The sequence below is a fragment of the Carassius auratus genome, chromosome 1 (genome assembly GCF_003368295.1).
Source record: "Carassius auratus strain Wakin chromosome 1, ASM336829v1, whole genome shotgun sequence".
Classification (NCBI taxonomy): domain Eukaryota; kingdom Metazoa; phylum Chordata; class Actinopteri; order Cypriniformes; family Cyprinidae; genus Carassius; species Carassius auratus.
In genome coordinates, this window is record NC_039243.1 from 10,248,790 (window position 1) to 10,263,969 (window position 15,180).

Consider the following 15,180-nt stretch of genomic DNA (forward strand, 5'->3'; position numbering starts at 1 on the left):
AAAAAAAAAAAAAAAAAAAAAGGAAAACAAGTTTAACTAAAAGAACCACACATTAACATGGTTTTGCTATACTAGCCATTTAGTATTTATTGTGTAATAATACTAAGGCAATCATTCTGAATGAATCCAATGCACGCATACAGAGCGCGTGATCTCTGTGATGCCCAGATGCACAAATCAGACCCTCCCACCTCTGTAATAAACACGGAGATGTTAGTCTCGTCCGAATTGGCACATGAAAATCGCAGACGTCCGGTGGTAAGAATCGAAACTCAAACGTAGTTTAGAAAACTAGTCCTGTCCGAATAGGGCTTTAGTGTTTATAAATGTATATACTGTGTATAAATGTTCTCTTTTCGTGCATGCATATGACATATTTAGCATGATAGAATTGGTCTTTAGATGGATGTTACTATCCTCGTATAGACACATATCCTCAAAAGAATCACAAACATTTGATGAAAAAACTTTTAGAGATCATATTACCAAATTAAAAACTCACAGAGTAACGTGTTGATTAAAAATGCATTTATGATCAGGGTTACTTATCTTTATTAAAATACCTTATATAAAGTCTGAATGAAGACCAAATAGATTGTGTGTTTATGTAAGATAAAATATTGACTGGAGAGTGTGTAACAGTAGGGCGTCTGGCCTCTAAACACAAGCAGTGCATGGTGCTGTGATAAAAGGGAATGCTGTTCTCTGTACAGACCGACACAAGCCCTTTTCCACAGACATCATCAATCCCCTCAGAAACACATCCTCTACATCAACTGGAGAAACATTCCTACTTCCTTCTCCACAAACACAGTCACACAAGGAGATTTGAAAACATGGAAAAGCTACTCCAACCCTTCAATTCATCACATAATCAGGAGAGAGAGAGAGAGAGAGAAAGAGTATTTTTCTTGTCTGTGCAGTAATATTAAACAAATCTTGAATTGCAAGGAATAAATGACACTTGCTAACAAACCATAAAGTTCTAGATGTTTCAATCCTTCTTTAGAAAAGGGCCAATGAACTCAACCACATTCTGCAGAACTATTAAAAAACAAAAAACAAGACACTTCAGAAAACGACTTGCACTAACAACATGCACAAAGCCAACACCTCCTACACACACAATTAACTCGAAAAACAGCAAAACAATGGTTGTTCTTTTTTATCTGTTAATTTACTTCATCTTTAACGGAATTATTTTATTGTACTTATTTTTACCAAGCCAAGACTAAAAAACGAAACAAAGACAAACTGTATCCTACAATCCGGACATAAAAAAGTGATTATTTTAAATGGCTACTGGAGGTTTTTAATAGAAGAACTTGTGTCTTGTATTTCTGGACATTGATCAAAAGCCTCAAAGCTTTCCTGATATTTTAATAACAATAAAAAAATAATAAAATGAAGCATTATTTTTTTACCTGAAGGCCTCAGAGCGCACTTTCTCAGTACATTGAGCATCTGGTTTATTTTCACGATCTCAACCATATTCCCAAAACTATCGTTTTCAATTACTTCAAAATCAATATTTTGATTACTGGCAGCCTATTCACCACATCCAGCATCAAATGACAGTGACTAGATTATTGTTATAAAAAATCTTAAATTATCTAAGCATATATATATATATATATATATATATATATATATATATATATATATATATATATATATATATATATATATATATTTATGTGTGTGTGTGTGTGTGTGTGTGTGTGTGTTTGTGTAATGAATATGTTGAATAAACTTTAGCAGAATCAAAATATATATATATTTTGGATTAAAATACTATTTTGGATGAAAAGGGCCAATGCATCATCCATGAGGTCATACCATGCGGGCAGCAGCATAACTAGTTACATCGGAATGCTAAATCCACAGGGCACTGCTCAATCAGTGAGTCACAAATCCCTGGTGTCCGGTCCAGTCCACACCCTGATGGGCCAGTTTCTCCTCATCCGTCATCAGAGTCACGACCTTGACTTGTTGCCAGTCTACACCAAATGGATGCATTTTAAATCACTTTGAAAATTCAGCACTTCAACAGCCCGAGCACATCTCCTGGCATTAAGCAGCCACTTTCTGCAACATGATTTAAGCAGCCCCACAGCTGAATTTGCTGAACTATTGTTTGAATTAGAGACTGCACAAAATTGAATCAAAATTCCTGCACAGGTATGAACTTAGATTATTTTATTTATGTTATTTATTTATTTATTTATTTTTTGGGTGAACTATCCCTTTAAGAACTTTAACTTTAACACCTAATTTATAAAAGACACTGATATTATCTCTAATCAGGCTCTTAATGAATTAACATTTTACTTCAATTAAAATGTATCAGAACTAAGCATTTAAATAGAAGGAACTCTAGGCCAGTGTTTAACTGACTAGTAGTAGTAAGATGGTCAAAACAAGTAAAACCATGGTCCTCATTACCATGGTTTATGGTAACTTTTTTTAGTGTAAAAAATAATAATAATAACATGTAGAAACTACAAAGACAAATTTTGTAAGCGTAAAAAATCTCAGTCCTGCCTCTTATTCCTCTGGCCTCTTCTAAACTATTATCCTAAAATAAAGGCAGGAATACATTGAGACCAGGGTGCAAAATTTAACAAAAGCCTGTCAAGGCACTATTTCTGAACACTGAGCTCATGAACACAAGCATACTTAACTAGAGGTTCTCTATCTGAGTTGTTAAAACATGCCAATTCTACTCTTTTGTGATTATTATAATTAACAGCAATACATCAATCGAATCTGTAAAGTGTCTCCTTTTTTGTATACAGACATAATAACAACAAAACTTTGTAAACTTATAAAATAAAGATAACAAACAAGGTCTGCTGTTTGCAGCCTTTGTCTGCGCTGATCTTTATTTAGAAATGCGTCATTAAAATGAACTGTAACTCAGTGAATACCCAACAAAAACACGAGAGATAAATCTATAGAAAGCCTGACATGTCTACTTTTAAACAAGTGCTGCTGAAAACATATATTCTGCGATGAAGTAATCCATATGAAAACAATGCAATGTCCGTTTCGCACATCTCCCTTCATTATCTTCTAATGCGACCACGTCCCGGCACTGAACGCGCTAGTGAGATTAGCGTCGCCCAGGAAACAGCGCTCACACTGCAATCACTGGGGAGAGCATGGTGATCAAAGACACCTGAACCTCATCAGCAGAACAGCTTTTAAGCAGAGGAAAAGGAGAGGTAGTGGAGCTTCGACTCCAGAACTAGACTAACACTGTGTTCTGGCTCTCTTTCAGATTCAGGTGTCTGAGGAACAGCACGTCACGCCGCACCTACTGATACTTTGGGCTGCACAGCCAAGACTCCTACACCAGAGCACGCCAGCACTGCACAGTCTACTTTCACCCACTGCTCAATAAATCGCCCCTCTGGGGACTTCACTGCAGTACTGTCGTCCGTGTGATCACTCTCCCCGCCACACTGGTGGAGAATGCGGGCACTAAGAGAGTGATTCCTTCCCCACAAACCCGGATCGACAATTAGCGTTAAGTGTCCCCGTAGAACCACACTCTCTCTCTCTCTCGGCTCGGCGTGCCTCTGGGGCTGGAAATGGAGGAGATTATTCGCAGACTCACAGAAATAACGGTCCGACAGCAGCAATTCTCTGAGCAGCTGGCAGCCCGGCAAGAGAGGACGGAACAGGTGGTAGAGCAGCTGCGTGGTGCCACGGCCCAGCGAACCCCACTCCCTGAGCCACGATGGCAGGCCCATCAACACCTCACGAAACTCAATGACCAGGATGACGTGGAGGCATATTTACACACCTTCGAGGTCATTGCGACCAGAGAGGCATGGGAGAAAGAGCGGTGGGCACAGTTGCTCGCTCCTTTCCTGACAGGAGAAGCCCAGCGAGCATATTACTCCCTCCCACCACCCCGAAATGAGGATTATGACGCGCTGAAGAAAGAAATCTTGGCCAGGGTTGGGCTGTCCCCAATGTGTGCCGCCCGACACTTCCAGCAGTGGACCTACGACGAGCACCTCACCATCCGAGCTCAAGCTGCCCGACTGACTCGCCTTGCCCACCTCTGGCTTTTACACGACGGCCCAACGGCGGCCCAGGTTGCTGAGAGGGTGGTAATTGATCGCTTGCTTCGGGCCCTGCCACGTCACTACCGGAGGCTCGTGAACATGCGCAACCCCTCCAGTCTGGCAGAACTGATGGAAGCGGTGGAGCTGGCAGAGGCATCCTTTGCCCCCGAGGCAGGAGACAGAGTGGCGACAACGCCACGGAAGACCAAGCTTGACCGACGACAGGCGGAGGGCACCTCAAGGCCAGTTAATGGACCAGTGGTACCTGCGCCGGGACAAACCGATGAACCCATGCCCACCGAGCCGCCATCCCCGGGAGGTCGCGTGTGGAAAGCTGGTTGTATCGTCCATAGAGCAGTCCCGCAAGGTGCCCCTGAGCGAACCGTCTGCCTGGATGGGGGAACCGTACGAGCTGTCCTAGACTCGGGCAGCTCGATCACTTTGGTCCAGCCTGGGGTACTGCGACCCCGGCAGAGTGGGAAAGCTAGGATACCCATAACCTGTGTGCATGGAGACACCCGCAACGTTCCCGCACAGCGTGTTACCATCTCAGCCAGCCCCGGGACATGGCAACTGGAGGTGGGGGTGGTTAAAGACCTCCCAGTACCGGTGCTACTGGGAAGAGACTGGCCAGGTTTTGATCAGCTAATGGCCACCGCGATGCAACAAGGACCCAACCCCCGGGCTCGCCACAAACAACGAGCAGAACGTACAGAAGGCCGCCGACCAGCCCTTCTGGCCACCGACAGCGACGGGGATGGTGAGTGTGCTAATTCTACTAATATGTATATGAACTTGTTCCAACAGATCACAGCAGGGGGATCGTTTGGCCGAGAGCAGCGGGAGGATGAGCGCTTGAAGAATTGCTGGACTCAGGTGCGTGTAATAGAGGAGGAGGTGCGCCAGCCCCCGCCGCACCCCACCCCTTACTTCATAATCAAGAATGGCCTGCTTTACTGTGTTGCCCAGCGTCGGGGGGAGGAAAAACTGCTCTTAGTGGTGCCAAGGACCAAGACTGAGACGGTAATCGAGCTAGCACACTCGCACCCGATGTCTGGACACCTGGGCGTGGTTAACACCACACAACGGATTCGAGACCGGTTCCACTGGCCAGGATTGGAGGCGGAAGTGAAGCGATTTTGCCAGAGCTGTCCAACCTGCCAGCGCACCTCCCCTCGTCAGCCTCCACCCAGCCCACTTGTGCCACTACCCATCATTGAGGTGCCCTTTAGCCGCATCGGTATGGACCTAGTTGGGCCTCTGCCGAAATCCGCCCGGGGTCATGAGCACATCTTAGTCATACTGGACTATGCAACCCGGTACCCCGAAGCCGTGCCCCTCAGGAAGGCCACTTCCAAAGCCATTGCCCGTGAGTTATTCATGCTATTCAGCCGAGTGGGAATACCACAGGAAATATTGACTGACCAGGGAACCCCCTTCATGTCTCGGCTCATGGCGGAGCTCTGCCAGCTCCTTAAGGTGAAGCAGCTCCGCACTTCGGTGTACCACCCCCAGACGGATGGATTGGTTGAAAGGTTCAACCAGACACTGAAACAAATGTTGCGACGGGTGGTGGCGGAAGATGGGCGTGACTGGGACCTGATGCTCCCCTATGTGTTATTTGGCATCCGAGAGGTCCCTCAGGCGTCCACTGGGTTCACGCCTTTTGAGTTGTTGTTCGGCCGACAGCCCCGTGGGCTGTTGGATGTGGCAAGAGAGGCATGGGAGCAACAGCCAGCACCCCATAGAACCGTTATCGAACATGTGCGAGAGATGCGTGAGAGGATTGAACGGGTGATGCCTCTTGTCCGAGAACACCTTGCAGAGTCACAGCGCGCCCAGAAACGGCTGTATGACCGGCCAGCCCAGCCAAGGGAATTCCAACCTGGGGACCGAGTGCTGGTTCTTGTGCCGACTGCGACTTCCAAATTCCTAGCCTCCTGGCAGGGGCCCTACACCATCATAGAGAAAGTGGGGCCAGTAACGTACCGGGTTCGCCAAGTGGGACGCCGGAAGGAGCAGCAAATCTACCACATCAACCTGCTCAAGAGGTGGGTGGCACCCCGGGAGCAGCTGGCAGCTTTTGCCCAGGAGGAGACCCCAGTGGTCGCAGTAGGGGAACAGCTCTCTCCGATGCAGAAGGCGGAAATAACCACCCTGGTCAGACAATTCAAAGATGTGTTCAATCCACTACCCGGGCAAACCCGGATTATACAACATGAGATCCGCACGCCCCCTGGTGAAATCATTCGGCAGAGGCCCTACCGAATCCCGGAGGCTCGGCGGCAGGCTATTGAGGAGGAAGTAGCCCGGATGCACCAGCTGGGAATCATTGAGCCATCCCGCAGCCCTTGGTCCAGTCCCATCGTAATGGTCCCAAAAAAAGATGGAACTCTCCGGTTTTGTAACGATTTCAGACGGCTGAATGAAATCTCAAGCTTCGATGGTTACCCCATGCCCCGTGTGGATGAGCTCTTGGTGAGATTAGGTGGGGCCCGTTACATCTCTACACTCGATTTGACCAAGGGCTATTGGCAGGTGCCCCTCACCCCCGACTCAAAGGAGAAGACTGCCTTCAGTACCCCTGGTGGCCACTGGCATTACCGGGTTCTCCCTTTTGGCCTTCACGGGGCTCCTGCCACATTCCAGAGAATGATGGACATCATTTTGCGACCGCACCAGTCCTACGCCGCTGCGTACCTGGATGATGTGGTCATCCACTCGGTGAGCTGGGAGGAACATCTCGATCGGTTACGGAGAGTACTAACGGAGTTGCGGCGAGCTGGACTTACTGCTAACCCAAAGAAGTGCCACTTAGGGCTTGCAGAGGCACAATACCTGGGCTACCAGATTGGCCGGGGGCTAATCCGACCTCAGAGCAGAAAGATAGAGTCGGTTCAGCAAGCGGCGCGGCCCACCAACAAAACTCAGGTGCGTGCCTTTCTGGGACTAGCCGGATATTATCGTTGCTTCATACCAAATTTCTCCTCAATAGCCAGCCCTTTGACAGACCTGACCAAAAAGGGACAGCCAGAAAAGCTGAAGTGGACGGCGGCAGCTGAAGCCGCATTCCAAACCCTCAAGGAGGCGCTCTCGTCTTCGCCCGTCCTACATGCCCCGGACTTCAGCTGCCCATTCATCCTACAGACAGATGCTTCCGACACTGGCCTGGGTGCAGTCCTTTCCCAAGAGAAAGGAGGAGAGGAGCACCCAGTCGTATACATAAGTCGGAAGCTCACCCCAGCAGAGACTCGATATGCAGCCGTGGAGAAAGAAGCGCTTGCCATCAAGTGGGCCATCTTAGAGTTGAGGTATTACTTGTTGGGCCGCACCTTCACTCTTATCACAGACCATGCTCCGCTCCAGTGGATGGCCCGGGCCAAAGATACTAATGCCAGGATCACCAGATGGTTCCTGGCCCTCCAGGATTTCCACTTTAGGGTCCAGCATCGGGCTGGGGCAGCTCATGGCAATGCCGATGGGCTCTCCAGAATGTGGTCACTATGGTCAGGCCTGTCAAATAACACTTCCCTCCCACCCCCCCGATCTCCCTTGTCTCTCCACAGATGTTCACGCAGTACCAGGACGGCGCTTTGGGGGGGGGGGAGTGTGGTGAGCCAGCTAACGAGGGATTAGCGTCGCCCAGGAAACAGCGCTCACACTGCAATCACTGGGGAGAGCATGGTGATCAAAGACACCTGAACCTCATCAGCAGAACAGCTTTTAAGCAGAGGAAAAGGAGAGGTAGTGGAGCTTCGACTCCAGAACTAGACTAACACTGTGTTCTGGCTCTCTTTCAGATTCAGGTGTCTGAGGAACAGCACGTCACGCCGCACCTACTGATACTTTGGGCTGCACAGCCAAGACTCCTACACCAGAGCACGCCAGCACTGCACAGTCTACTTTCACCCACTGCTCAATAAATCGCCCCTCTGGGGACTTCACTGCAGTACTGTCGTCCGTGTGATCACTCTCCCCGCCACAATATATATATATATATATATATATATATATATATATATATATATATATATATATATATATATTATGTGACTTTTACTAACAAAAAGTGTCTTAGAAAATTTAGATCAATATATTGTTTTCTGTGAGTGAGTAAACAAGATGATTTTACTTTAGAAAGAACAATTCTAGGCTACAAGCTCCAGTTCTCAAAAGTCCCGGGGACCAATGTTCTGTATGTGTGTTATTGCCTTATTCAAGTGATTTAACATTTTTAGTTTTTCATTAGCCGCGCATAACACTGTTTTTTTCTCAAAAACACAATCGTACATACATGTTGCTCACATATTATCATAGCCCAGTTTGTGCTGATTACAGTGATATTAGACTTTAGCTATTTAGATATTTATAAGAAACTGAAAAAAAGCACAAATGTCAGGGCATGACAAAACTTCTACAGGCCCCAAAAATACCCTTAGACCTCAGAGGGTTAATGTACTTGTTCATCATTGTGTCAGTGTTTTATTTGCAAAAACAACAAAGTGACTAAATGCACTCTGCAGAGCAGTTTGTCCATTTAGGGCTACTGTAAAAACATGGTGGCGACTTCCATGTAAAGGGACCCCCGGTGTGTGTAGATATAAATAGCTCAATCTTAGGTAATAAAAACAACGGTTCATTAAGAAAGGTCTTTATTCAACTTTGAAAATAGTTTAAAAGCTAATGGTGAAGCATTACAGCATAAAACACATTAGCTTTACAGCTCAAATTAAAATGTATTTGGAAGAAGATATTCAAGTTCTTCCCTCAGCTTTGACCTTAAATCAGTACTCATCTATCCGACAGTCCTTCGACTTTAACCTGTCTCAAGGAGACAGGCTCATTTCAAAGAACTCTTTGTTGAGGTGCCACTCCAATAAAAACATGCATAGGTGTGTGCACACTCACTCAAGGATCCAATATCCATCGCTTTTGTCCTTGATAGGAAACAAACCCGAATTCACACACAGTTTGACAATTAAACTAACCATGCCTCATAATGCTATTGCAGTCCTGCAGATCTTTTCTTTTGAAATGAAAGACAATTATGTGTGTTGAATATAATTAATAATCCCTTACATTCATATAGCGCTTTTCTAGGCACTCAAAGCGCTTTGCTTTAGAATAAATGTTATTAGTTTTCCGTGTCTGTCTGATACATAACCCTTTCAAATGTTTATTTGTTTAATGTTTATTTATGTTTTACTCTAGCTTTGTTATTAGAGGACAACCCCCCCCCCATTCCCACCCCCACCGTATCATAACATAATATGTCCCCGTTTAGCTGGGCTGCTTTCCACGCTGATTCCAAATAAAGTATTAACTCTGTGTTAAGAATCCATTAGCATTCCCATGATTCCTTGTGCCATATGCCTCCATTATGTGAAAGAACAATGGTAAAGCTGAGGCGAACAACTATGGGGAGTTGTCACATTGTGCTGAGGAGTGTTTGAGACACAATGAGAGAAAGAAAGGAAGCGTGCGGCAAAGGGTCAAGAGATGAAAGTTGAGCACTAAACTCCACGAAAGCTGTAAACTGGCCATATCAATCAGTCTCTCACCCAGAGAGGAAATGTTTTTTTTCTCTTGTTTATCCAAAATCATATGGGGCGATAGCCGATATAAAGCCAATATAATGTTTATTATTATTATTATTATTATTAAGAAATTTGAAATCATTTGACAATGGATAAAAAAGTGTAAAATAAACATACTTTAGATGAGAAAGTATTTTTCACAAATAAATAAATATTTAAGAAAAAAATATTTAATAAAAAAAAACAATGTAACTGACAGGGCACTCAGTATTCTGAGAAGTTTGTGTGCACTAGAAATCATATTTTTGAAATAAAACATGGGTAACACTCATTTACATTGAGCACATAGAGGAAATGACATGAATATGGCAGTTGGCAAATACATAAAGCCCAGCATAATTTGAACTCACGAGTTTAAAGTTTAAAGCATTCAATTAACACGGACTGACCTGACCTGATCATGCTGTATAAAAATGCAAACTTCACAAGATCTCACAGCTGGATTTGACTAAGATTGCAAGGTTTGTGAAATTAAATGTTCATTAGTCAATCAAAGATTTTTTTAAATTATATGAATGCGTATTTGCTTAATGCTGTCAGCAAACGAGAAAGTATTATAATTTTTGCCTTTCTATTACCAATAATATAAAAGCAATTGTTATAATATTTTCTGTCCCGCCTCGAACACATCGGCCAAGCAGAAAAATTTGAAAAAAGGCAAATCCATTTTAAGAACCATTTTCCTTGAGATCAAAGCAGTCAGTTCACATAACAGACTTATGGCCATTTTTCCAGCCTAGCTTTGAAAATTCACCTTCAGGGCATTATGATCTAGACCACTGGACTGTCCTCGGAACTGTGCATGGTACTGTAAATGGCATCCTTGTGAGAGGTCAAGGCACATCTTCATCAGATCAAAGCAGATAAGATAGCTGTCTAAAAGGTAAAGAATAATCGAAAGTATAGAGAGGTCAAGCCCGATATCTGAACTCAGCCAGCAATTAATGTTGTGAAGAAAAAAAAAAAAAAAGGTCTCTTTTTAATGGGAAAGTTGTTTTTAATGGGAAGATATGCTTTTGTTTTATAAGATCCAACACTTCATTAAGATGACTAATTCCCTGTGAAAGCCATAAAGGCTGTAAAACAGCACTTTAATGACACATAATTGCTCAGAATACAGAAAATACAGTTTAATGGGAAATGTAATTTTCCTTCAGACAATAATGATCTCTTTTTTGTTTTTAGTGAAGGGAAAAATATTGTATTCACCATTTAAAACTTTTGGGTCTTTAAGATTTTTTTTATGTTTTTGAGTATCTTTTGCTCATAAATACTGCATTTAATGTAATAATAATAATTTATATGTATTTTATTTATTTTAAAAAGTTATCATGCATAAGTGTCACGCGAACCTTCAGAAATCAGTCTAATATGCTGATTTGGTGTTCAGTAAATATTTTTAGTATTAATAATTTTGAACACTTGTAATATTTTAGTGGAAACCATTTTCCTTTTTTCAAGATTGTTTGATAAATGGAAAGTTCAACAGAAAAAGCATTTACTTGAAACTAATTTTCAATGCAAAAGTCTACTGTAATGTAATGCATCGCTGCTGAATAAAAATAAAAATGTATTTAAAAATGATTAATAAATTCTTCCTGACCCCAAACTGTTGAATGGCTGTGTAAGTTGCCCCTCTCAGTACATGACAGATATAAAACCAGTAAAACAAGACTGGACACTGAAGTTTTCATTCTTTATTTGGGTCACTACATAATTCCTAGTTGTTTTGATGACTATTATTATCAGACTGTTTCATGTCTTGTGTTGTATTTTCCTCCCCCACGTGCTCCAGATTGATTATTATGCCCATATTAGTTTTTTCCTGTAACACTCCCTATTTAGTATCGGTTCCAGCCGTGTTTAATTATCTTATGTTTTTACATAATTATTATCTCCCTGTTTTTACTTAAGCCCTGTGTGTCCCTGTTCTTAGCGTTCGCTGTTAATTTTCATTTTGTGTTCTCTATGTTTCTCGTGTTCCTGTGTTCCCACATTTGTGTTCATTAAATACTTTGTCTCCTCGCTCCTTCGTTCCCGTGCTCCTAGTGTGAATCATGACAATTATTCTAAAATGTGAAAAATAGCAAAAAACAGAGACTAAGTAGGTGCGTCCAAACTACTGATTGATGGCCATGGAAGTTTTGCAAACTTTGCACAGCATTTTAAGCCCAAAAAACAAGAAGATATAACCAAGGCACAAGAGAAAAAATAAAAAGCAAGTCTAAAATGTGATTCCTGCTGTGAGCTCTGGAGACAATGTGCAGTGTGGCATCCAGCATCTGAGTGCAGCCTATATTCAGCTTGCACTTCTCTGACAAGGCCTTCAAACTGTTCTACAGTACACTGTCCAGTAATCAGCCAGTACTAGACCAACTTCAGAATCCCAGTGCTTGAAAGCAGAAAACTCAGGCAAACATCCCATTAAAGCTGCAGTAGGTAACTTTTGTAAAAAAATATATTTTTTACATATGTGTTAAACCTGTCATTATGTCCTGACAGTAGAATATGAGACAGATAATCTGTAAAAAAAAATCCTCCCAGTGGTCCTATTGCCATTTGCAGAAATTTGCTGCTCCCGGTAAGAAACAACCAATCAGAGCTGCGGTCCGTAACTTTGTTTGTGTTCAAAATGTAGAAAAATGTATATAATAAGCGAGTACACCATGAATCCATTTTCCAAACCGTGTTTTTAGCTTGTCCTGAATCACTAGGGTGCACCTATAATAAGTGTTTATATTCGGACTATTTTAGATTGCTTCGGGGATACCACGGCGGAGTAACCCAGTACCTTTGTGATTCTTCATAGACCTAAACAGAGAGAAGTAGTTCCGGCTACGATGTTCTTCCGCAAGACGCAAGCAGTTCTGTTTATTAACCACTAGAGCGTCAAAAGTTCCCTACGGCAGCTTTAATACCATCAATGATTATAAATGCTAAATACTTGATTAGTGAAGCTCAACAGGAGATTTTGACATCATTTAATTATAGACAGACTAATATTTTGGCCAGATTAATGAATTGCCAAGTTTCTGTCAAATGTGTACATTAAGTGACTGGCTCAGTAGAAACTGCAAGCAGGGTAAATCTAACAAGACATTACCTGTGTGACCAACGGCTCCAACAACCTCTCCACAGTCAGCGTGCGAATCTCAAGACTCTTGGGGTCCCATTTTAACAAGACTGGGGATGTAGCGCTCGTCATGTTTACTGTGGAAAGAAAGGGGATAAGAGAAAACGAAAGGAGTGAACATCTGAAAGGATGAAAGAGTTGTTAAAAACAAAATGACAGTTTAATAGGATGATGAAAGGAAAAGGTGCAGACATCACAGACTCGGTTATCAGTTCCATGCTTCATGATTTTCTTAACAAAATCAAAGGCCGGTGAGTCTGCCGCACATGTATTATTAAAGTCAAAAAAGCTTCTCCTTTGAAAAGTCTTTAAACGTTGCACATCAATCACGCTAAAATGCTAAAATTGAGACCATAAAATATTGAGACGCTGCATAACATTAAAAGCTAATGACTTCAGAATGAGTCTTAATGTGAGATCCAGACATTATTGTGCAAGCCAGACAGTGTTAACTCTCTTTTAATAAGGAAAAACAAACACACAGACCAGAGGGATCATAATATATTACCCAGAAAATGATAAGCCTAATACACATTTCAAAATATAAAAAAGTATATATATTTATTGACATAACTTTTTTTTTTTTTGACCCCTACATTTTGAACAGTTGTGTACTCTTTGTAAGTATAGAAGAGGGTTATGTGTGTTACACATGCTCAAACCTACCATTGATAACCTGTTGTAAAATATCGATAGGCCACCAAATTTACATAGCAGAAGTGTTTTCAGCACAGAATAGGGTAAAGAAAGAAGAACATTAGAGACAGCTAAAGTGCTGTTTAAATTCACTTACAGCAAACAAAGCTGACTATGTTTACATTTGTATCTTGCCGAGAAGCGCATTTTGAGATGTGCAAGAATGCTGCCACATTACAGTGAAGTGTGAGATGAAGAGTGCATGAAGTCGTGATGACTTCTTTGTCAATCATGAGTCCACTTTGTTATAATCTGCTGCTGAGGAAAAAAAAGTATTTTGGAGAACAACAACTCAAAAACTATAACCATCCACCCATGATGTCTTATGTTAGTGACAATTAACTTTCATTCATTTACAATCCTGTAACGTAGGCGTTTTCAATCATATTGTCATTCATTGGAGCACTGGCCTAGATTCCCTGCTGGATCTTTAGATCCTGCATCCAGATACTCATTACAAAAACATATGCATGTACGAAGCCCAGCTCCAGGCCCTTTGAACACCGGTAATGTAAGCAGGTGGTTCCTCATAAAGATAGACATCTGAGGTACAGGATCAGGCCTGTATAGCAGGATAAAGAGAAGTTTACCCGACTGAGTGGTTTAAGTTTAAGAGTAAAAAGTCTTCAAGCTGTGAGTGAATGTGGAGAAAAGCGTATGAGAGAGTGTGTGATTTCACTAAGAAACATATTTTTCTTAGTTTTTTTTTTTTTTTTGGTCTTTATTTATGTATTAATATTTGTATAATTTTTTGTAGTGTTCCATTTTGCCTTTCTAGAATGTTGGCTTGAACTTTTTTTTCATTAAATAAAATGTGTTTTTCCAGCTCCTTGACACACATTGGAACAGTCGGGTGTGAGAAGAATCAGCATGAGATCAAACCATCATCTGCTGTTTGCTCCAGTCACGGTTCCTCGGTTGTCAGTCAGTTACAAACACACAAAAGGGTTTTCTGGGCATCACCATTCTTTTGTGTTCAAACTGTGCCTTGCTTTTCCTCTTTTCTGATGTAGCTGTCAGTGAATCCTCAGGAGAGGCTCCCGACAGTCTCAGTTGCGGTGTCAAACACTCCCTGAAGCACAGTGTCAAACACACACTCCTGAGTCCTGCACGACACACCTCGGAGACCTCTCCTACTCTGTATGTCAGCTTTATTCCTTAAAAATTGGTGTAAGCATTTTGAACTTCAACACTTAAAAATAAAGTGGGTGACTGGGTCTGCAGCACCTAAAGCCCAATAAGAAACTTTCTTCTTATTAAGAACTATACACAACCACCTCCAATAAAGTGTTCCTGAAGCAAGCTGTGCAAGATCTGTTTCAGTTCCATTATCACCGAATAATGCTTCAATTATCCTACGGAAATGGGAAGAGGAATAATTATGCTATTTGTGCCTGGTTGCCAGGATGATAATAACAGCAGTCATAACGAGGAGCGCAAAATGGCAAAAATGAGAGACTTTCACAAATGCATTTTCTACACACTGGAGTCAGGACGGGTTGGAGGGCTGATTGGCTCAGATACATTAGCATAATGTGCAGGAATAACCATCTTAACCGAGAAACTGCCACAAAGACGAGGCAAGGCTTTACAGTTGATGTCACAGCACATGCTTTGTATTGCCATTTGATTTATTTCTATTCAGTTTAATTTATTACACAACATATCCATTGAA

General features: G+C 42.4%; 1 protein-coding gene across 1 annotated transcript in view; it reads right to left on the reverse strand.

Annotated features, from left to right (window-relative positions):
• ctnna2 (catenin (cadherin-associated protein), alpha 2) overlaps positions 1-15,180 on the reverse strand; it is a 392,860-nt gene that overhangs the window by 362,292 nt on the left and 15,388 nt on the right. The window contains exon 2 of the mRNA XM_026273010.1: positions 12,780-12,886. Within this exon, the coding sequence (XP_026128795.1) occupies positions 12,780-12,881 (102 nt within the window). The 5' untranslated portion in view covers positions 12,882-12,886. The remainder of the gene's footprint in view (positions 1-12,779; positions 12,887-15,180) is intronic.